General features: G+C 40.2%; 2 protein-coding genes and 2 long non-coding RNA genes across 8 annotated transcripts in view; 2 read left to right on the top strand and 2 right to left on the bottom strand.

The window, feature by feature from the left end:
* Nucleotides 1–117: 117 nt before the first annotated feature.
* Nucleotides 118–12,247, bottom strand: LOC131138804 (uncharacterized). Its single transcript, XR_009132139.1, has 3 exons — nucleotides 12,061–12,247; nucleotides 3,211–3,306; nucleotides 118–2,257 (listed from the first exon to the last, which is right to left on the bottom strand). It is a non-coding gene; the product is annotated as an uncharacterized LOC131138804 (long non-coding RNA).
* dlb (deltaB) lies at nucleotides 7,693–14,138 on the top strand. 4 transcript variants are annotated; one of them, XM_058088046.1, is made up of 7 exons: nucleotides 7,693–7,829; nucleotides 9,018–9,257; nucleotides 9,950–10,007; nucleotides 10,086–10,343; nucleotides 10,765–11,126; nucleotides 11,266–11,482; nucleotides 12,767–14,138. In XM_058088046.1, the coding sequence occupies exons 1-7, from the start codon at nucleotides 7,731–7,733 to the stop codon at nucleotides 13,471–13,473; spliced, it is 1,941 nt and encodes a 646-aa protein (XP_057944029.1). In that variant the 5' UTR covers nucleotides 7,693–7,730; the 3' UTR covers nucleotides 13,474–14,138. The 4 variants fall into 4 exon arrangements, with proteins under 4 accessions (XP_057944029.1, XP_057944027.1, XP_057944031.1 ...); XM_058088048.1 differs by lacking the exon at nucleotides 7,693–7,829 and adding an exon at nucleotides 8,738–8,942; XM_058088044.1 differs by having other exon boundaries at nucleotides 9,950–10,343.
* A 1,059-nt stretch (nucleotides 14,139–15,197) lies between these two features.
* LOC131137973 (uncharacterized) overlaps nucleotides 15,198–21,761 on the bottom strand; it is a 58,049-nt gene continuing 51,485 nt past the window's right edge. For both annotated transcript variants that reach the window (XR_009132012.1, XR_009132011.1), the window contains exon 8: nucleotides 15,198–16,197. This is a non-coding gene — a long non-coding RNA (uncharacterized LOC131137973). The remainder of the gene's footprint in view (nucleotides 16,198–21,761) is intronic.
* On the top strand, nucleotides 15,946–20,004 carry ppp1r14aa (protein phosphatase 1, regulatory (inhibitor) subunit 14Aa). Its single transcript, XM_058086480.1, has 4 exons — nucleotides 15,946–16,185; nucleotides 18,067–18,147; nucleotides 19,101–19,133; nucleotides 19,656–20,004. Exons 1-4 carry the CDS (start codon nucleotides 15,982–15,984, stop codon nucleotides 19,842–19,844), a joined length of 507 nt encoding a protein of 168 aa, XP_057942463.1. The 5' UTR covers nucleotides 15,946–15,981; the 3' UTR covers nucleotides 19,845–20,004.

The following is a 21,761-nucleotide window of genomic DNA, read 5'->3' as shown; positions in this document are numbered from 1 at the left end:
TGAATATTAATACAACATCTGGAATTGAAAATAAACTGCACACCTTTAAACGTAAGGTGTAAATGTTGTAAATATTTTTTAGTTACTTTGGAGTCGACTTTTTCTAAAAAAAAAATATATGTCAAGTTCAGAATCGGTCATTTTGTAAGTCATGATATCCTCATCCATAAGTCTAAACGATGTTTTTACTTTCATTAACGGTGCTCAAAGTGCAGCATGGGCACATTTTTTTTTTTTTGTTTGGAGCCATTTTCCTTTAATTGGCCCTTGGTTAATTTTGAAAATGAATGAAATAGTAATTTATATATTGTATATTACACTAATTTGCTTAGAAGTGGATGTTATGTTGGGATAGCTGGGCATATATTAGCCTACACTGGAGTTCTTCTAGCATATTTGGATGCTAGGTATGCTTCAAGAGGCAGCCCCTTGTGGGCAGCAGTAGAGGGCGCTGTCTGTCTGTAGAAGGAAAACAGGGTGTTAACATTAAAGATTCAATACATGTATATCATGAATATAACATTTAAAATTAACTATATTTTAAAAATTCTATAATAAGCCGTAAAAATGACAGCTATGTGTTCTTTAGCAGTTTTATTTATCATTTAGCTGTAATTTCACTTCAAACTGAAATAAAAAAAATATTTCTTTGGTATATTTTTATTTATGGCTTCATTTTTTGTGGTGCTTGTCATTAGGGTGACGGCTGGGCTGGACCCCTCGATGGGGTCACCTGTCAATCACAGAACAGGTAGACATTATCTAACTAGCATAATCGGTCAGAATGCAAAACTCCAGTCAGAGTGTGTATGGAGTTTATTTTACATTTTTAAAACTTTATTTAACACAACGTAGCTTACGAGTGTAGGTTTCATTTTGTGCAGCGGTCCATGCGTGTGCGTGATTCTTAGAACACAACAGGTGACAAAAAAAATAAAAAAAACGTTCATGGGCTCTATGTAAGTATGCACTGATTTTAAAAATATGGTACATTGTATATTTAATATCGTACTCTATCATAACATGCGTTATACGGATATGAGGTGTGTTCATGAGTAACGATGCCATCTAATGTACAGAGTTGTAATAACAACCTATGCACACAGTCCCATTATAATGTGTTTGTAAGTGAGGGTAAATAGGTACCACCAAATAAAAAACAGTTGTGCCAAATGTTTTAGTGGCGGTCCGAATGTATTAGTGGCGGGCCTCCACAAATAAATGAATGTAATTTGATTATTTGTGGTTTGATTTCTTTACTGATACACTATTTACTTTAATAACATTGTATTATTTTGTCTGATATTGTATTTATACATTGTTAAATTTAATTAAGTTATTTTTATGTTTGCCTCAAACTTTTGTCCTGTGCTTTACTCTTGATTATAATCACGATCAACAAATTAAAAGGCATATTTCGCCAAATTGTTCAAACAAAAATGATCAATATTGGGAATAATAATGGCTTAGTATTTACTTATTAGTATGGGATGGATACCAACATTTTCTGCAGGTTGTGCTGCAAGGAAGGGAGGAGGGAGCTTCAACAATGTAGCTTCCTGCATAACTGGAAGGCGGTGGGCAGCATTATAAGAGTACAGCTGGGGGGCAGGCGGTTGGGAGGGGTGGGGGGTCCTGAATAGGCAGCTGTATGCACTCTTTTGCAGGAGCTCTGCAGGCATCCCATAAACTCCAGACTTAAGCCTCACTGAAAAGGTGTTATTCAGTGCTGATTTTCTATTTCTTTGTCCTAATAAAACTAAGTACTCGAAACTTTAACTTTCACTCACTCGGACGGGATTAAAAGTCGTTTTTTTTAATCCTGAATGCGTCAAAACTGATTTGTTGACTTGTTTTGCTCTATTGCAGATTTCCAGATGGATAATCAGCATGGAAAATGACAGGTGAGCCTGAACTAAACACGGCTGACAAGCGAATAAGCCTGAAAATCAATTTTAAAAAATGCATATTAATCAACTCAAAAGACGGACCGCAAGTTGACATCTGGCAAAAAAAGAGACATAGATTAGAGGCGCAGTATAAAAAAAAAAGTGTGTGGGGGGGAGGGGGTCTATCGATCTGTCCTTCTGTAAGTTTCCTCCCTCTTATTGCCCCCATATGACCCGTGTGACCTTTCCTTCTCTTCAATGTTTGCATGGCCTCCATCCTCCTGGCTCCTCCTTTCACCTCCCATCTGCTGCAGAAGCTGCCACAGGAGCGTCTGGGTCAGGGAGGAGGAAGAAGGTGGGACTGCCGTCTCAAAAAAAAAAAAGAGTAATTGAAACATCTGCTGCCTGAGCCAAAATTCTCTTGTCTTAAAATGACTTTTTATCCAGTATATCCAGCATTTAGCTGGTGTTCACAGGGGCGCATATTTGCTTATTATTATTTTGGGGGGCAAACCTACGTAGTCAACTTAGTCATCTCAACGCTTTTACTGTCACTGATAACATAAAACAACATTTAGTAAAGTTAATGTAAAGTACATAAAAGATAAGATAACATGGTTTTAAAAAACTGTTTAAATGCATAAATATGGTTAGGGCATTTAATAGTAATAGTTCATGTCATACATATAACATTCAGTTGTAAAAGAAAAAAAGACACCCTACTATTTTTTTATATGTTTGTTTCTAAAATAACCAAATCTCCATTGTTGGCGTTTGGGTGTAATACCGCAAAGTCCACTAGGGGGTGCTAGCAGCGATGGTGGTATAGAGTAGGTGACAAAACCACAGAGGAAGAATAAATCCTGAGGGTGAATATACGTCAAGTCATCGTGGATTGTCTTCCTTATTTTGTACCACAGGTTAGTACAAAGTAAAGATAATGTATATTTTAACGGCTGTAAAGAGTTTAGAAAGTTGCTATATTAAATAGCTGACTGCTAAATGTTTGTTACAAAATGTGTTGTAGAGCATTTGAACATAAGCGAAATGGCTAATGCTAGCCAGCTTTAATGTACAGTTAATAGCATGAAGCAGGCTAACTGAAAAATATGAAATGTGTCTGGAAGCAAATTGATAATTGTTGATGTAATCATCTTATGATATCTGAAGTGTTGTTATTTTTGAGAGGAAGAATAAATCCTGAGGGTGAATATACGTCAAGTCATTGTGGATTGTCTTCCTTATTTTGTACCACAGGATTTTCAAGGTATACAACCCCTCCAGGTGGTGGAGGGACAACATTAACAGCTTCAATACTCACATCTTTGTGATGAAAAGTGTCTGGTTGGCCCCGCCTACTAACCGGAACTACGGTTCCTCATCACCGAAATACGACCAGAACTCTGCTTACGGGACCCTGCGCAATGTAAAAAAAAATAAAAAATTAAGTGTAATAGGAATAAAACTAAGAATAATAGTATCAAGTGACTATAGGGGTGTTATTTCACACCCACAGGCTCTAATAATGGTTAAAAAAAAGACTTATTTAGAAAGTCATAAACAGGTTTTGTATGATGTATGAAAATATTCTGTTTAGTCATATTGTATCCTACTATTTTGTGCCGTGTCTATTATATATTTCACTTATTTTCCAAATACAAAGTAATCATATTTGAAAAATGAAAGGCAAACTCACAACATCAAATCGAAAAATGTCAAGTGAAAAGTAGCCAGTGCTGGCCCTGTATTTATGTATATATATGATATGATATATCTGTACCAAAATCCACAGTGTCGCCCACCCCATCATAAATTTGTAGAGAAATGTGTTATTTATAGATAAGTGAATTTCGCAGTAGGATTTGCAATTAATAAACAAATTATTTTTGTAGTTGAAGCATATAAATCATGTTTATTATAACCATATAGACATGAAATAGAGTCTTGAACCAGTCATGATGTGCTATATATAGATATATATCACTATATGGACAGTTACTATGGTACACATTATGTCATTGTATGGTCATATCACCTCGTACTTCAGTACGGGACAAAAAATTACAAAATTACAAAATTAAAAAAAAAACAAACAAACAAAAAAAACCTTAAACTGTATTATGGAAAGCAGGAAGTGAACAAATGTAACAGTTACTGATTGTAAAAGTACCAGATGGAGGGGTAGGATTTAATAAGCTTTGCTTCTTCCTACTCCTTTTGGACATGTGGAACTGTGAACTGATTATGTGATGCATTCAATTGTAATCTGATGCATGTTCAAATGAAATAAAACCATTGCCAAATAACATCACAATTAGTTAGCTTCTACGGTGGACTTGTTCGAAACATAAGTGTTTCAGAGTGGGGAAGAAGGAGAATGAAGCCAAAACTTACCACTTCCACACTAAGTGAGAGGAGCTTTTTTTTCTTTTTTTTTTAACTTTTTTTTCAGATTAAGATACTAGCCTGAAGGAAGGAGACGAGGAAATGAGAAGTAACGGTTCAGGTCTCTATATTCACTAACAAAGGCCAGTATAAGGAAAATGATCATTTACAGTATTAGCCATTGACTGGCCTCACAATGAGACATTTTAGTGCCCCCCTCCATCGTCGTCTCGCATCCTAATGAGACCCACCAATCAACCAAATGACATGCATACATATGAGGCACACACAGTACTATATCACGGCCCACGAGACAACCAAACCACAGCAGCTATTGTCCCACCATCAGACAGTAAGCACCAGCGACCACAACAGACTGACTTTGTCCCTGGAGAAGGGGGGGGGCAGGGGGTCAGATGTGCTGCAGCTCCTCCTTTTCCTCCTTTCCGCCTGTCCTTGGGGAGGTATTCAAGCTGTTCTTGGTGAGCTGGAGAAGAGGCAGATGCTGGCTGGCCTTTGTCAAGGGTGGGGGGTTGTGGGGGGGGGCAGTTCGGGGGGCGGGGGGTTAGTATGACATGACTCCTCTCTGGTTCCCATGCTCCGTGGCACGCTCATGTCACACTCCTTGCAAGTCATACACATGACAACAGAGCGGCTGCATTGTCCATCTGCTCAGCTGACCCCCACCACCACCCCCACCCCATACTCCTACCCCCCCATGCATCAGGTAGTACGGTGAGCAGTTTGGCAACCTCCAAGTGCGCCGCCATGCCCGTTTAGGTCGGTTTGGTACTTCAGTTTAATAATTACAGTACAGTAGGTACAGTAGTAGAACAAAACATTGCAAACACGTTCTAAAAGGAAGCCAGTCGGGCTTTGGACTTCTGGCACGTGCCCTTTTTTCTTCTTATTAGAATATCAAAAGGTCCGCCCCTCACACACACACTGCATTACCATGTGTGTTGATATGTGTGGACACTAGGGTGTTTTCATTCATGATCCACCATATGTCATTTGTGTGCTATTCACAGCTATTTAAAGTCAAATGTATACGTTACATTGTTCCTGGTAAATGTATTCCTTATTTGGATTTTAAAAAAAGTCAACTTTTTGTTTACATTTTTACTTGGAATTTGAATGTGACATTTATTAAAATGGTGATAAATATGTTACATCAGGCTTCCTGTAGCAATTTCAAGGTTAAGCCCGATTATGATATTTGCCTAGCTTGCTAGCTTAGTTTAGCTTGTTTTATATGAACTGATTGAAGAAAGTAAAAAGTGTTGAACCGTAATATTTGACACCCTATTAAAGCATAAATGGCTTTAAAATGGGCTTTACTAGCAAAAAAAAAAATGACCGTTTGGAAATGAGCTAGCTGACATGACACGCCGCCATTTTGGGGAAGACTTATCCTGGCATAGTCGCATGATAAGCCCTCCAAAACGTTTTTTTTCACTTATTTTCTGTGAATTCATTGAAAAACCATAGCAAGAAGAAGTTTATTTCTAATATTTGACACACTACTGACACATTGGAATTGTTAAATGTCTTTAAATGGCAAAAAATAACCGCTTGTAAATGAGCTAGCTGACCTGACACGGCGCCATATCACATGATAACCGCTCCAAAAGGTTTTTCTCGCTTATTTTCTATGAATTCATTAAACAAACATAGTAAGAATAGTTTATTTCTAATATTTGACATTCTATTGACACATTGGAATTGTCAAATGTCTTTAAAATGGGCTTTACTAGCAAAAAATAACTGCTTGGAAATGAGCTAGCTGACCTGACACGGCGCCATTTTGGGGAAGCCATATCACATGATAACCGCTCCAAAAGGTTTTTCTCGCTTATTTTCTATTAATTCATCAAACAAACATAGTGAGAATAGTTTATTTATAATATTTGAGATTCTATTGACACATTGTAATTGTTAAATGTATTTAAAATGGGCTTTACTAGCAAAAAATAACCATTTGGAAATGAGCTAGCTGACCTGACAGCCCGCCATTTTGGGGAAGCCATATCACATGATAACCGCTCCAAAAGGTTTTTCTCGCTTATTTTCTATTAATTCATCAAACAAACATAGTGAGAATAGTTTATTTATAATATTTGAGATTCTATTGACACATTGTAATTGTTAAATGTATTTAAAATGGGCTTTACTAGCAAAAAATAACCATTTGGAAATGAGCTAGCTGACCTGACAGCCCGCCATTTTGGGGAAGCCATATCACATGATAACCGCTCCAAAAGGTTTTTCTCGCTTATTTTCTATTAATTCATCAAACAAACATAGTAAGAATAGTTTATTTATAATATTTGACATTGTATTGACACATTGGAATTGTTAAATTTCTTTATAATGGGCTTTACTAGCACAAAATAACTGCTTCAAAATGAGCTAGCTGACCTGACACGCCGCCATTTTGGGGAAGCCATATCACATGATAACTTCTCCATAAGGTTTTTTTTCCACTTATTTTCTATTAATTCATCAAACGTAGTAAGACTAGTTTATTTCTAATATTTGACATTCTATTGACACATTGGAATTGTTAAATGTCTTTAAAATGGGCTTTACTAGAAAAAAATAACTGCTTGGAAATGAGCTAGCTGACCTGACACGCCGACATTTTGGGGAAGCCATATCACATGATAACCAAAAAGGAACCAAAAGGAAAGGTTTTTTTTCCACTTATTTTCTATTAATTCATCAAACAAACGTAGTGGGAATAGTTTATTTCTAATATTTGACATTCTATTGACACATTGGAATTGTTAAATGTGTTTAAAATGGGCTTTACTAGCTACTTTTGAACACTCAAACAACAGTTGAGGTGAGTTTAACCTCCACCACCTCCAAGCGACAGGTGCTGCAACGGCCCACTCCCTGAAAAATTGGATTTGATGTGTGTGTGTGTGTTGGGGGGGGGGGGGGGCGGGGGGGGGGGGTGTAGGCTTAGGAAAGACAATAGCAGGGTTTGGCGACCCACACGAGCGGCCATGTGCCGTTGATTATCATACAGCTGTTCGCATGAGGGGCAGACAAAGGCAACATGATAGTCCAAACGCTGCAGGATACCCTCCCACCACCACCTCCTCACACAACACACGCTCAAGAAGCCTGAATAGCCCCCAGACTCGCAAAAAAGATCCAACCCCCACCACACGCGTCAGAGCAATTAGAATGTTGAGTGCAAAAGAGAGGGGGGGTGGGGGGGGGGTTCTATTCTTCCTTGCTTGCCTCTGATGTTTGTATGCTAGCTATACTACATACTGTAGTGGCTTTGTCTTACATTCAATAGAAAGTTACACCAATTTACCACTTGATTGGCGCATGATTGACATGCTTGGCAAGTGACACAACATTCAAGTACATTGTACGGTTACGTTTTGCACAATTAACATGTCTGTTAACAACTTCTATGCAGTATTCTGGTACTATATGTATCTCCTGCATGGAGACTGGCTACTTTACCAGCAGAGCCAAGCCAACATGATATGGCAAAAAAACAACCAACACCTCTCACTTAGTGTGGAAGTGGTAAGTTTTGGCTATACAAGTTTGAACAATTTGAACAAGTACACCGTAGCGGCTAACTAATTGTGATGTTATTTCATGTCTATATGGTTATAATAAATCCTAAATATGATTTATATGCTCCAACTACAAAAACAGTTTATTAATCACATCACTTATAGCTAAATAATTAATCTCAAATTACCAATTAATGTTGATAAACAAGTGATTTTACCTCTAATTTGCTAATGATGATTATTAATGCAATGTTTTTTTGTTATGAAACAACAGCAACAGGTATATTTGTACAGTTATTATGGTAACCATTATGTCATTGGATGGTCATATCACCTGTACTTCAGTACGTGATTTAAAAAAATGTAAACTATATTAGGAAAGCAGGAAGTGAACAAATGTAACAATATATATATATATATATATATATATATATATATATATATCATATATCACTATATGGACAGTTACTATGGTACCCATTATGTCATTGTATGGTCATATCACCTCGTACTTCAGTACGGGACAAAAAATTACAAAATTCAAACAAACAAACAAAAAAAACCTTAAGCTGTATTATGGAAAGCAGGAAGTGAACAAATGTAACAGTTACTGATTATAAAAGTACCAGATGGAGGGGTAGGATTTAATAAGCTTTGCTTCTTCCTACTCCTTTTGGACATGTGGAACTGTGAACTGATTATGTGATGCATTCAATTGTAATCTGATGCATGTTCAAATGAAATTAAACTATTTAATATTACTATTTGTATTCCAAAATGTTCCATAAAGTTTGCCCTCCTCAGTCCTGCTTGAGGTTCCGCTCCCCTGAGGTTTGCAGCGGCTCCACCTCTTGGCGCGTCACCAGAGGGTATAAAAGCGTCTTTTCTCAGCACCCAAACAAAGTAGAACTGAAACCGTAGGACAGAAGACGCGCAGGCACTGGAAGGATAAGAAAGTTAGGCGTAATCAACGATTTGACGGATTGTTTAATTTTTTTGGGATACTTATCAGGGATTATTACGCACGGCGTATATGAGCTCATTTACTTAAAACTGGACAGCGAAAGAAATGTCGCATGTACACCTGAGATACCTCCTGGCTTTGGCCTTGGCGGAAGTTGTAAGTTTACATATTTTTATGTGCAATCATAAGGGAATCAAATTTTTTTTTAACGCATTTCGTTTGTCATTGCAGGTGTTTTCCTCCGGAGTTTTCGAGTTGAAAATTAATTCCTTCCACACGGCGCAGCGCATCTGCAGGAGACACAGGGACTGCCACATATTTTTTAGAATATGCCTAAAGCACCCGGAGGATGTGATATCTGCCGAACCGCCCTGCACCTTCGGGACCGGCCAAACCAACGTCATCAGGGCCGATCACACCTCCATCTCCAGCAGCGCTCCCATCAGGGTGCCCTTTCACTTTAAATGGCCGGTACGTACAGCGTAATGGGGAGTAATGACGTCATCTTGTAGAGCGGCAACCCTGCCGTATTTTGCCTAAATTTTTCCTCGTATTTTTAACTTTCAATAGAAAAAAAACCATGATTTTGTCTTTAATTTGATTTATAAACATAATCATATAAAACATTTTTAATTAAATAATACAATTATTCCCATGCATTACATACTACAAAATTGTTGAATGGATGAAATGAGCGATTTGAAATTGGCTCCCCAAAGCCCTCATGTTAGTCCCCTTGTGAGAACCAAAAAAAATACAGATACTCCTACCCCACGGGTGGGCAAACTACGGCCCGGGGGCCACATACGGCCCACCAAGCGCTTGAATCCGGCCCGTCAGTTGCTTTCTAAGTATTTCAACTTTTAACATACAAACTGGCAACATGACTTGCAAGTCGGATGTCTTATTAATTAAAAAAAAAAAAGGAAAATTAAATTACAAGTTTGATGTGGTCTGATGTTTAAAATGCTCCTGAAAAAAACAACAAAAAAAATACAGCTGATAGTATAGCACTTTTACAGATAAAATTAGACAAATAATTCGCGGAAAAGTATAAGCATAAAATAGTGAGTGTGTTAACAATTTTGTTAACTCAATGCAGCCCACGAGTCAAAATATTGGCCCACCCCTGTCCTACCCATACTAATCAGTTTTTGTTACAGGGCACATTTTCGCTGATTATCGAGGCCTGGAACGCAGAATCCCCGACCGAATACACAGGTAGCAACATCATGGCAGTAATAAAGTCGCTCCCACACAACACCGCACAGCATTTCAAGTTGTACCTTCTCCATACAGATAACCAAAACAACCTCGTGAACCGCCTGGCTACCAGGAGACGGCTATCCATCGGGGAGGACTGGTCACAGGACGTCCACTTTGGAGAGCAAAGCGAGCTACGCTACTCTTACCACGTCTTCTGTGACGAATACTATTTTGGAGACGGCTGCGCGGACTACTGCAGGCCGAGGGACGACACGCTGGGTCACTACACCTGTGACGAGGAGGGCAACCGGATCTGCCTGGAGGGCTGGAAAGGAAACTACTGCTCTGAACGTACGTCCAACTATTCCAGGCTATTTCACTTATAGAAAGGAAGTTGTTTACATTTTGGATACCCTTTGCTTCTTCTATATGTCCCTCCATGAATAATATCAGTATCAGTCCAGGTGTATAATATACATAATACTCTAATAGTACTACTTGTTTTTCATTTGTGGTGCGTGCCTTTTGTTCTTTTGCCCTGGACTGATGCAGACATTTTTCAAGGTGCAGTAACGAGATAATAAAGGAACCCCCCCTCCCCCCCCTCCCTCCCCAGCAGTGTGCCTACCAGCTGCTTGGCTTAATACTTAACCAACAGTGAAGTCTGCTGGGAGGAGGCCGGGGTCAGACAGGGGTGTATGTGTGTATAAGATGCATGTGAAGACGTAACCATTGTAATCACACACCCCTCCTCCTCCTCTCCCCAATTCAGCCATCTGCTCAGCGGACTGCAGCGAAAGGCACGGCTACTGCGAGGCCCCTGGGGGCTGCACATGTCGCATGGGCTGGCAGGGCCCCTCCTGCAACGAGTGCGTCCGCTACCCGGGTTGCCTCCACGGGACCTGCAGCCAGCCGTGGCAGTGCAACTGTCAGGAGGGCTGGGGGGGCCTCTTCTGTGACCAGGACTTGAACTACTGCACCAACCACAAGCCGTGCGCCAACGGCGCGACCTGCACCAACACCGGCCAGGGGAGTTACACGTGCGCCTGCAGGCCTGGTTTTGGGGGGACTAACTGTGAGCTGGAAACCAACGAGTGTGACAGCAACCCCTGCAAGAACGGAGGCAGCTGCAATGTGAGTTTGTCAACAATGAAAGTCGACAAGAAAACATGTCATCACTACACATGATACTACAAATAGTATAAGTACCATCAATATATGGACCCCCCCCTCCCACAATTCCACATCTTAACATGTTTTTGCTTGTTCACAGGACCTGGAAAATGACTACTCGTGTACCTGCCCTCAAGGATTCTACGGTAAAAACTGTGAGATCATCGCAATGACGTGTGCGGACGGTCCCTGCTTCAACGGGGGGACGTGTGTGGAGACCATGACGGGAGGTTACACCTGCGGCTGCCCGTCCAGCTACACAGGCTCCAACTGTGAGAAGAAGCTGGACCGCTGCAGCAACCGGCCCTGTTTAAACGGTAGGTTAGCGACCCCTTGTGGCAGATGTGTAAAACTACAGCTTTGAGGGAAGAAGCTGTTGTTTCCCTGGGCATATATAGCAAAGCTACTAGTTAGCCAAATTGAATGGAGAAGAATGACAAAGAAGCCAATAAGTAACTTCCTTTGTCAAAGTCGAACGCTATTTAATCCGCCCGAATTCAAAGTTGTGTAGTGGTGACTGAATAATTCGACATCGGGATGTTGGACGTTTATTTTGAATGATAAGACATATCAACTGACCTCGCCACACGTGAACACATTCGACAACACTTCCTACTTTTCTTAATCTACGCCCTCGACTCCAAACACGCGCTCTAACCAGTAAACGGAACATGACTGCCCCCTATCGCCCACACACAAAACAGCAACTTGAAACAACAAAAACGCCTGCCGCTAAACTAGCATCATTCCAACTTTTCGCCCCATCAACAAAACGAATCAACCATAAAAACTCAAACCCATATGACCATCTCAAAATCCCCAGAATCACACAAATAAGGCATATTGCGATATATATAGTTCACAGAGATGAAATGAAAGCCGCAGTTCCACTCACGATTAAACGCATCCACTTGACCGATTGACCTGGCGTCGATCCCCGCGTCCCAGTACGGTAATCCAGTAAAAAAAAAGGAAAAATCGAAACGTTAGTTAAACCATTAGTTCTTTAAAAGTTTGAGGCATAAACACCGGCTCCCAGGATCCTAGGTTGGCGTGTGACGTCACTTTATCGCGCGCAGCACCTGCACATCTTAAATCCACGCCCCCTCAGGGGAGTTTTTTTTAAACCTTATAAATCGAAGACGTTATAAACATTAAGAAATATGATGGAATAGGAGAACTTTTTTTTCATTTTTCACTCTATCATGTCGGACGGTGTTAATGTGATCACATTTAAGCTAATGTCTCATTGATGGAACATTACTGATGCCTTTTTTCTAATAATAGGTCATAGTCAACCACGAAACACAAATCATTATTAATTTTGAGGGATAACTGTACTTACCAAGACCCCCAGTGAAGAGTGAAAAACAACAAATAATAAAAATAAATAAAAAAAATAGTGTCGCGAAATACTTATCAGCTGGATTCATAGCTGCAGCACCCCTTGTCTCCTCCAGAGGGCGCTATTAAACTACTATTCAAGTGTCCTAATCTGCATGTGTATGGAGAACAGCACTACTATGTACTATGTTACAGCTATAGATGGCATCTCTGATCTACAACAGTAGATGCTGAACCAAGTGTTTTTTCCCTCTCAGGCGGCGAATGTCTGGACCTCGGCCAGAGCGTTCTCTGCCGCTGTCAGGCCGGCTTCACCGGCGCCAACTGCCAAGTCAACATCGACGACTGCGCCTCAAACCCTTGCCAGAATGCCGGCACGTGCCAGGATGCTGTGAATGACTACACTTGCTCCTGCACTTTGGGGTACACAGGCAAAAACTGCAGCGTGCGCTCGGACGCATGCGGCGCCCGTCCGTGCCAGAATGGTGGCACTTGCTTCACTCACTTCACCGGGCCCGTTTGCCAGTGCCCGAAAGGGTTCATGGGCCCAAGTTGCGAGTTCACTCTCCAGCCTAGTTTCAAACCCGCTCTGCGCCAAACCGCGCAGCCCTCCTCCGCTACGCTTAGCATCTCCTGCGTTCTAGCCATGCTGGTCGTGGCTCTCGCGGCTGGTATCATCTTCCTGAGGAGGCGTAGGAGGCTGCAAGGAAGGAAGCAGCTGAGCGACATTGCGGTTTACAATGACCTGGAGACGGCGAACAACCTGGGCGGAAGCGAGAGAGATTCCTTCCTCGGTCCGAACGGCCTGTTCAAGATCAGCAACAGCACGGCCCGACTCAGCTTCCCTCTCTGCCCGGAAGGAAGGTCAGGGTACAGGCACAATCCGGTAGAGAGCAGCCTGGCCAGAGAGGATTTCATGTGGCGCGACGAGGCCGGTCTGGGTCCCGGAGCCGGGTTGAGATGAGCGGAGCGGAGCTCGGACGGGAGAAGCACATATTAGCACTTGTTGCTCCTCTTTCTTCATGCACTGTAACACGAGGAGCAAAACACCGCAAATAGCAACAAATGATTTTTACAAAGATTATTAGAAAAATATACGGGGGCACATTGAAGACCCAAAGAGGCCGATATTAAGACCCACCTTTCACAGGACCTGCAACTCAAACCAAATACTTACAATACTTAACCGCTTTGGAAAAATTGCTGTATGACTTTGATATGATCTTTAATATCATTTGCTGTCTGTTTTTTTTATTTTTTTTTTACACAGATTTTTTTTTTGCATTTCAATCTTCCTTTACTCATTTTTTCCTTATTGTGCGCACCATCATGTTTATCTTTTATATTATTTATTTATTTGAAAACCTATGTTTATTGCTTCACTTTGATTGTGACAGAAATATATTTATACGATGCTGAATGAAGACTTTGGGCCGTGTGGAAGAGAAAACATCCCAAAGTTGTAACGGGCAGGGATATGAGGATATATATATATATACATTGCCCCCGTCATGTGCCATTTTTTTTTACGTTCATACCAAAGTTTGCGTGATGTTATATGTTATGTCATTGTTATTTAAGTTGATCATATTGGGGTTTTTTTTTGTTGAGGAATAAAAACCAACAATGAGATGGGAACCGATTTGTAGCTTGGAGTCGCCGTTCTTATTAGACTTATTAGATTAATCAGTTAATTATTTTTTTCGATGACAAAAATCTAAGACAATAGCTCGGCCTTCAGGAAATGTAAAAATTAAAAAAAAAAATCACATTTGAGAGGCTGGAATCAGAGGATGTTTGCATATTTTAATTTAAAAAACGGGGCTGCACGACGGTTGAGTGGTTAGCGCGCAGGCCTCACAGCTAGGAGAGAAGGGTTCAATTCCACCCTCGGCCATCTCTGTGTGGAGTTTGCATGTTCTCCCCGTGCATGCGTGGGTTTTCTCCGGGTACTCCGGTTTCCTCCCACATTCCAAAAACATGCTAGGTTAATTAGCGACTCCAAATTGTCCATAGGTATGAATGTGAGTGTGAATGGTTGTTTGTCTATATGTGCCCTGTGATTGGCTGGCGACCAGTCCAGGGTGTACCCCGCCTTTCGCCTGGAGACAGCTGGGATAGGCTCCAGCACCCCCACGACCTTTGTGAGGATAACCGGTAGAAAATGAATAAATGAATGAATTTTAATAAACGATTAATCGATGACCAAAAATTTGATGATTAATAGCGTAATAGATTAATCCTCGATTACCTCTTGCAGCTCAAATTTGTAGCCCGTGTGGATGTACGATGGCAAAATCTCACACCCGGACACCTTAAAAGTCGCACTGGACATCGAGTTAACACCTTGGGCTTTTCGCCGAACGTCTAGTGCTCTCGAAAAATCGGTCGAGTGTGTGTTGAGCTAGCTTGTAAAACAGGTTCACGCCAATCCAATATAAGCTATTTGCTGATTTCATGAACATTACCAGAAATTGACTTTTGCATCACTGTTTCTTGGAAACTACTGGCAAATAATTATAAGCAGCTGGTAGAAAACCTCCTCAATTCCTACAAAGCTTGACTGCAATATGTCACTGTTTATTTGCTGATTTCATGAACATGACCAGAAATTGATTTTTGCATCACAGTTTCTTGGGAAACTACTGGCAAATAATTATAAGCAGATGGTAGAAAACCTCCTCAATTCCTACAAAGCTTGACTACAATATGTCACTGTTTATTTGCTGATTTCATGAACATTACCAGAAATTGACTTTTGCATCACAGTTTTTTTTGGAAACTACTGGCAAATAATTATAAGCAGCTGGTAGAAAACCTCCTGAATTCCTACAAAGCTCGACAGCAATATGTCACTGTTTATTTTCTTGACAGATAAAGAAGTGCAGCCTCAATATTTTCAAAATATTAATATTATTTTAAAGCAAAATTGCCTAAATGTATAGTATAAACTGATGTGATTTTCATGTAGCCGCACTTTGATACTGGACGTGAGTGATACTGCAGTTTTGGTATTTATGGGAAACCAGGTAACTACGGAACGATACTGATGCCTGTGTGTTGGATGCATTTTGTTGTATCATCGTTATGTTTTCTTGTACCCCGGTATCACGTTCCTTTTTCCAAGTTTATGTTAGCGATCGGATACTGCCGATGGTATCGATACTTATGGATATTTGTATCGAACCACCCCGTATTAGACACTCCTGTCCTGCAATGCACAAAGACACAAATGAGCTTTAGTTTACCTAAGCTGGTTAATGTTAACAAAGACATGCCAGGATAATGATGGATATAGTATGCATATATATATATATATACATAAGAGGACTTATATACCATAAACACATTATGAGATGGAAAGACCTCCAGCCTCGTCCTCTCTGTGCCTGTCGCCTCCCAGCCGTCTCCACTTGTGCTTGTAAAAAAAAAAAAAAAGAGGAGAAACCAGTCGGACCAGTCCAGATCAGGCATGGCAGCACACAGGACAGGGACGACACTCGGGGAAAGTGTTGCCGTTGATGCATCGGATGAAAGTTCATTTCAGGAACACAGCAGCCATATTCCCAAGAGACATGCCCGGGTCACGGTGAAATACAACCGGAAGGAGCTGCAGAGGCGGCTTGATGTGGAGAAGTGGATCGATGACAGCCTGGACGTGCTCTACGCTGGTCAGGTGGGTCTTCAACTGCACATGATAAATATATTCAACTTTATTCAACATGGTACATGAACAATTGCTAAAAAAGTCATTTTTATCATTCAATTAAATGTATCAATATACTATCAAGCGTCATTCAGGCTGTTTGAAAAAGTAATGGTAATGGTTTTATTGCATTATTATTATTATTTATCCAAAATTATTTCAATTAACTGTTTACGCTGTACATTGTTGATCACATATTTATTCTCCATTATTTATTATTTATTATTACACGGGAGCCAGGCAACAACATTTTGTTGGCAATTTCACTGCTGTGTTATTGTGCAATGACAATAAAGAAAGTCTAACCTCTTAACTAACCTAACCTAATTTGAACATGCATCAGATTACAATTGAATGCATCACATAATCAGTTCACAGTTCCACATGTCCAAAAGGAGTAGGAAGAAGCAAAGCTTATTAAATCCTACCCCTCCATCTGGTACTTTTATAATCAGTAACTGTTACATTTGTTCACTTCCTGCTTTCCATAATACATTTTTTTTTAAATAATGTACCTTGTACCGAAGTACAAGGTGATATGACCATATAATGACACAATGGGTGTAAAGTGACATAAAGTGGGTGATTACTCAAAATTTTGATAATAATCCAAATACAACACAGGGCAGATGTTTTTTTTAAATCAATGAACGATTGACCTGTTCAATACAAAAAAAATATATATATATAATAAAAAAATATATAATATAATATAGTATATAATATAATAAATAACATAATAAAATAATATAATAAAAAAATGTAATAAAAATATAATAAAAAATATAATAAAAAATAGTCAAGTACTGTAAATATTGCAATATATATGTGCCCTGTGATTGGTTGGGGATCAGTCCAGAATGTACCAAAGTGGGCTGGAATAGGGTCCAGCTTAATAAAGACAAGCAGTATAGAAAATGTGATGTATATATTAGATAGTCTTGACTCTACTATGAGCTACGTACTGCAAAAGGAATTGATCCATTATCCGGTTAATAACTTAAAATTCTTCAACTGCTCTGCTCTGCATCTCCTTACAAGGCCAAGCATCCTGTCTAGATGTGCTCTCTAACAGCAGTCTAGTTCCTTCAGATCCATATCTTGTCCTGGGATGTATTTCCTTACATGGGCAGCGTGGAACTGGGAGAGGCTTAAATGATGAGGAAAATAAGCAAGAGGAAAGGAGCATTGTAGGAGATAAACAGTGTTGCATCTGCCTGGTCGGCGCCGTTTGGATCTGGTGTGAGGAGGATAGAATCCTTTCATGTTTATATAAAGTCTTCAGATTGGGCTTGTGGACTGCATCCAAAAACGTTAGCAAAAAACAGAATGGACCTATAAAAGTTGTTGGAAAAGGCAGTTCTCTTAGAGGATAATGGCACACTGTATGGATGAGACCCCCCCGTCCCCCGAACCCCCCCTCACTCAGCTGATATAAGAGCTACAATGGCCAATTGTTGAAAGAAAGCAGGCCTCTGTGGCCAAACAAGTGTTAGCATTCAGCCTTGCATAGACAAATGACTGACGTGCTTTTTTTTTTTTATTCCAAAATAAGAGCATCAGATTGGATGCCTCATTCGCTTACACGTAGGTAGCATCGATTTTTTTTTGTTGTGATGCACAATATTGTAGAAGAGAGGCAGGGTACTAAAAAAACGAGGAAAATGTTTTCATATCGTATGAAAAAAACGGCGTTTGAAAACCAAGGTTCCAGAACAGAGGTACAAAAAATATATGCACAAATGGAAGAAAATACATGTCAAAAACTGCCATCAAAAATCCAACGTCTCAAAGATTGTTTCAGTTTCGCTTCTGTCAACAACTGATTACATGTTTTCATTTTGACTCCAGGAAGCAGATATGCCAGAAGAGGTGAATATTGATGACCTAATCGACCTACCAAACGATACAGAACGCATTAACAAGATGCAGGTAACGTGTAATACTGGTCTTTACGCTGTACTTCATGAAGTACTCTATGAAAACTACTTGGACCAAATGGCAATGGTAATGGTTTAATTTCACTTGAACATGCATCAGATTACAATTGAATGCATCACATAATCAGTTTTATAATCAGTAACTGTTACATTTGTTCACTTCCTGCTTTCCAAATATAGTTTAAGTTCATTCATTCATTCATTCATTTTCTACCGCTTATCCTCACAAGGGTCGAGGGGGTGCTGGAGCCTATCCCAGCTGTCTTCGGGCGGGAGGCGGGGTATACCCTGGACTGGCCAGCCAATCACAGGGCACATATAGACAAACAACCATTCACACTCACATTCATACCTATGGACAATTTGGAGTCGCCAATTAACCTAGCATGTTTTTGGAATGTGGGAGGAAACCGGAGTACCCGGAGAAAACCCACGCATGCACGGGGAGAACATGCAAACTCCACACAGAGATGGCCGAGGGTGGGATTGAACCCTGGTCTCCGAGCTGTGAGGTCTGCGCGCTAACCACATGACCACCGTGCAGCCCTATAGTTTAAGTTTTTTTTGTTTTTTTTTTTCTTTCATGTTCATGTTGTTCTGCACCAAAATTTTATTTTTTGACGCTCTCTAACCATTTTCTGGCCCCTAAATTCCCCCCTTTCTCAATTCATTCAAGCATCAAAACATTCAGGTTCGCAATTTTTCCACATGACAAAATTGCTGCTTTTCCCGTAATTCGACAATTTCAATTCAGCTTCAGCCCTCTTTCTACAGAAATTACCTTCTCTAACTTATTGCTGTTAAAATTATTATTTTTTGTATTATATTTCTAAAGGTTCTATGCACATAACATAACCAACTGAAACGCTGAATGTAATGTCTGATGTTTTGTGGTTAATGAATGGTGTTACTGTCTTAAAGAAAAATGTCCCCATTTTTTCACAGGAGCTTCTTCAAACCTGTAATAATGACACAGAGGTAACATCTTTGTTGTTGTTTAAAAAAAAAATTGTTCCAGTAAAAAGCTTACTTTTTTCTTCAACTTTGAATGTGTGACTAACATCCTCATCTTACTAAGAACACTTCACTAAGAACCCGACAAATATACAAACATGTACCAATATGAGTGAAATGACAAAAAACAGCTCTTTTAAAGTTTTTCTATAATCAATTATGTCTGAGCAATACATTCGCTTGGGCACTGCAATGACATCAGCCTCCCTCTGGGCTCGGAGCTCCGGGCTACCTCTGGTGGGCACCATCCATCTGTGCTCCACTCATATTGACACATGTCTGTGTATTTCTGGGGTATACCTTTTCAGTGTTAAGTTGCTGTGTGATGATTTTAGTGTTTTAGTGTGGAAAAATGTACATTTTTATGGCTGCATCAATTCATTCACTATTTTTTTGGAAAGAGTTACAGTCCATTTAACGTCTCACACAATCCAAATGAGTACTACACAGTCTACCCTTGATTTGGTTTTGGATGTTCGTCCTCAGACTTTCATCCGGGAGCTGGTGGAAAAGCTCGATGGAGTCCACAAGCAGGAAGAACTCCAGAGTGAAGGCATCGAGCATCCGGTTATTAGCCACAGCCACCATCGCCATGAACCTTACCACTTCAACAACCCGCACCACGTCCACCACTCCTCAGCCCCCCTGCCACACGGACATACATACACACCGTAGTTAACTTGTTGCACTTGTAACTTGTTGCCCCCAATGTACATCGTATGTCGTACACCCTCATTAATCCTGGTTGATCACCGGAATAATTAATCTTATTGCATGACGTCACTTTTTGTTGAGCTTCTACACATTTATATGAAAACAGCATTGAATTGCTAATAAAGACAACATATTGCAACGTATTTGTGTTTTTTGAGAACTTACACTATTCTCTGAGGAAACAATATATATAATTATATATATATTATTTAATATTCTATATATTATATATTATTATTATATATATTATATTATATATATTAATTATATAATATTCATTCATTCATTCATTTTGTACCGCTGACCCACGCGAGGATAAGCGGGGGTTGCTGGAGCCTATCCCAGCTGTCTTTGGGCGAGAGGCGGGGTACACCCTGGACTGGTGGCCAGCCAATCACAGGGCACATATAGACAAACAACCATTCACACTCACATTCATACCTATGGACAATTTGGAGTCGCCAATTAACCTAGCATGTTTTTGGAATGTGGGAGGAAACCGGAGTACCCGGAGAAAACCCACGCATGCACGGGGAGAACATGCAAACTCCACACAGAGATGGCCGAGGGTGGAATTGAACCCTGGGCTCCTAGCTGTGAGTCTGCGCGCTAACCACTCACACTCACACTGCACTCACCCGCCGTGCAGTCCCCCAAAAAATTAATCATTGTTTTTTTTCATTATAACAACAATGAAACCCAGGATCCAGAAACAATTGGGCCTGTTTTTTGGGCATCGTTTCGGTTTTTGTAAGGCGAAAAAAAGGTTGCGAAAGACGTTAACGAAACAAAACATGACAAAAAGTCGACAATGTTGAGAATTCTCTCGCCTTCTTCCATATGCTAACTAGAGTTTCATGTTTTTGGAACGTGGGAGGAAACCGGAGTACCCGGAGAAAACCCACGCATACACGGGGAGAACATGCAAACTCCACACAGAGCGTGGAATTGAACCCCGATCCTCTTAGCTGTGAGGTTCGCGCACTAACCACTCAACTGTATATAAATATTACAATATCAACATGTACTGTAAAAAAAAAACATATTTGTGAAAATAAACAACCGATCCAACCAACCCAAGCCAAGAAAGTTTGCCACCAGCTGCTTATAATTATCCGCCTTGTAGTTTCCAATAAACACTGATGCAAAAGTCAATTTCTGCTACTGCTGCTGATTAGACAGCATAATTATTACACAGGTGTCCCTAAGCTTGGCCACAACAAAAGGCCACTCCAAAATATGCAATTCAACTGTACTGGGGGTGGGTAGGGAGGGTCCAAAAACACAATCTGGCTTGAACACCATTTGCCTCAAATACCATATACAGCAGGGGTCTCAAACTCAATTTACCTGGGGGCCACTGGAGCTAGGGTCTGGGCAAGACTGGGCCGCATCAGGTTTTCCAAAAAAAAAAAAAACAACGTACACTAGGTGGCAGAGAGGAGCCACAGTGAAAACTGGAATACAATATTGGGAAATGGAAGTGGACAGTTTTTGTTATATTACTTGATTTCTTCATGAAAGTTGCACAGTATAAATATTTGCGCGCACACACAGACACACACAGACACACACACACGTCTAACAATTTTATTTTCCTTTGTGTGACATTAGAGCCCTGCTATGGCAACAGTGACCTTGAGCTGTGTCACAAACAATATGACAACAACTCCAATGTTTATCATCATTTTTTTTCCCCACTCGGATATGTCGGACTAAACTCTTCCTCTGAGGAAGAATACACCAATGTTGGTGTGTGAATGGAATTTGGACTCAAGGACGTTCCTTCATTCTTATTAAAAAAGAAAAAAAATGCACACTTAAGAAAGATAACAGAGATCAGTAAATCATAACTCTCTGCTGGTGATGCGTTTAATG

This window comes from Doryrhamphus excisus, chromosome 11 (genome assembly GCF_030265055.1).
Source record: "Doryrhamphus excisus isolate RoL2022-K1 chromosome 11, RoL_Dexc_1.0, whole genome shotgun sequence".
Taxonomy (NCBI): Eukaryota; Metazoa; Chordata; class Actinopteri; order Syngnathiformes; family Syngnathidae; genus Doryrhamphus; species Doryrhamphus excisus.
The sequence above is the reverse complement of the archived record's forward strand: the minus strand, read 5'-3'. Positions and strand labels throughout refer to the sequence as shown.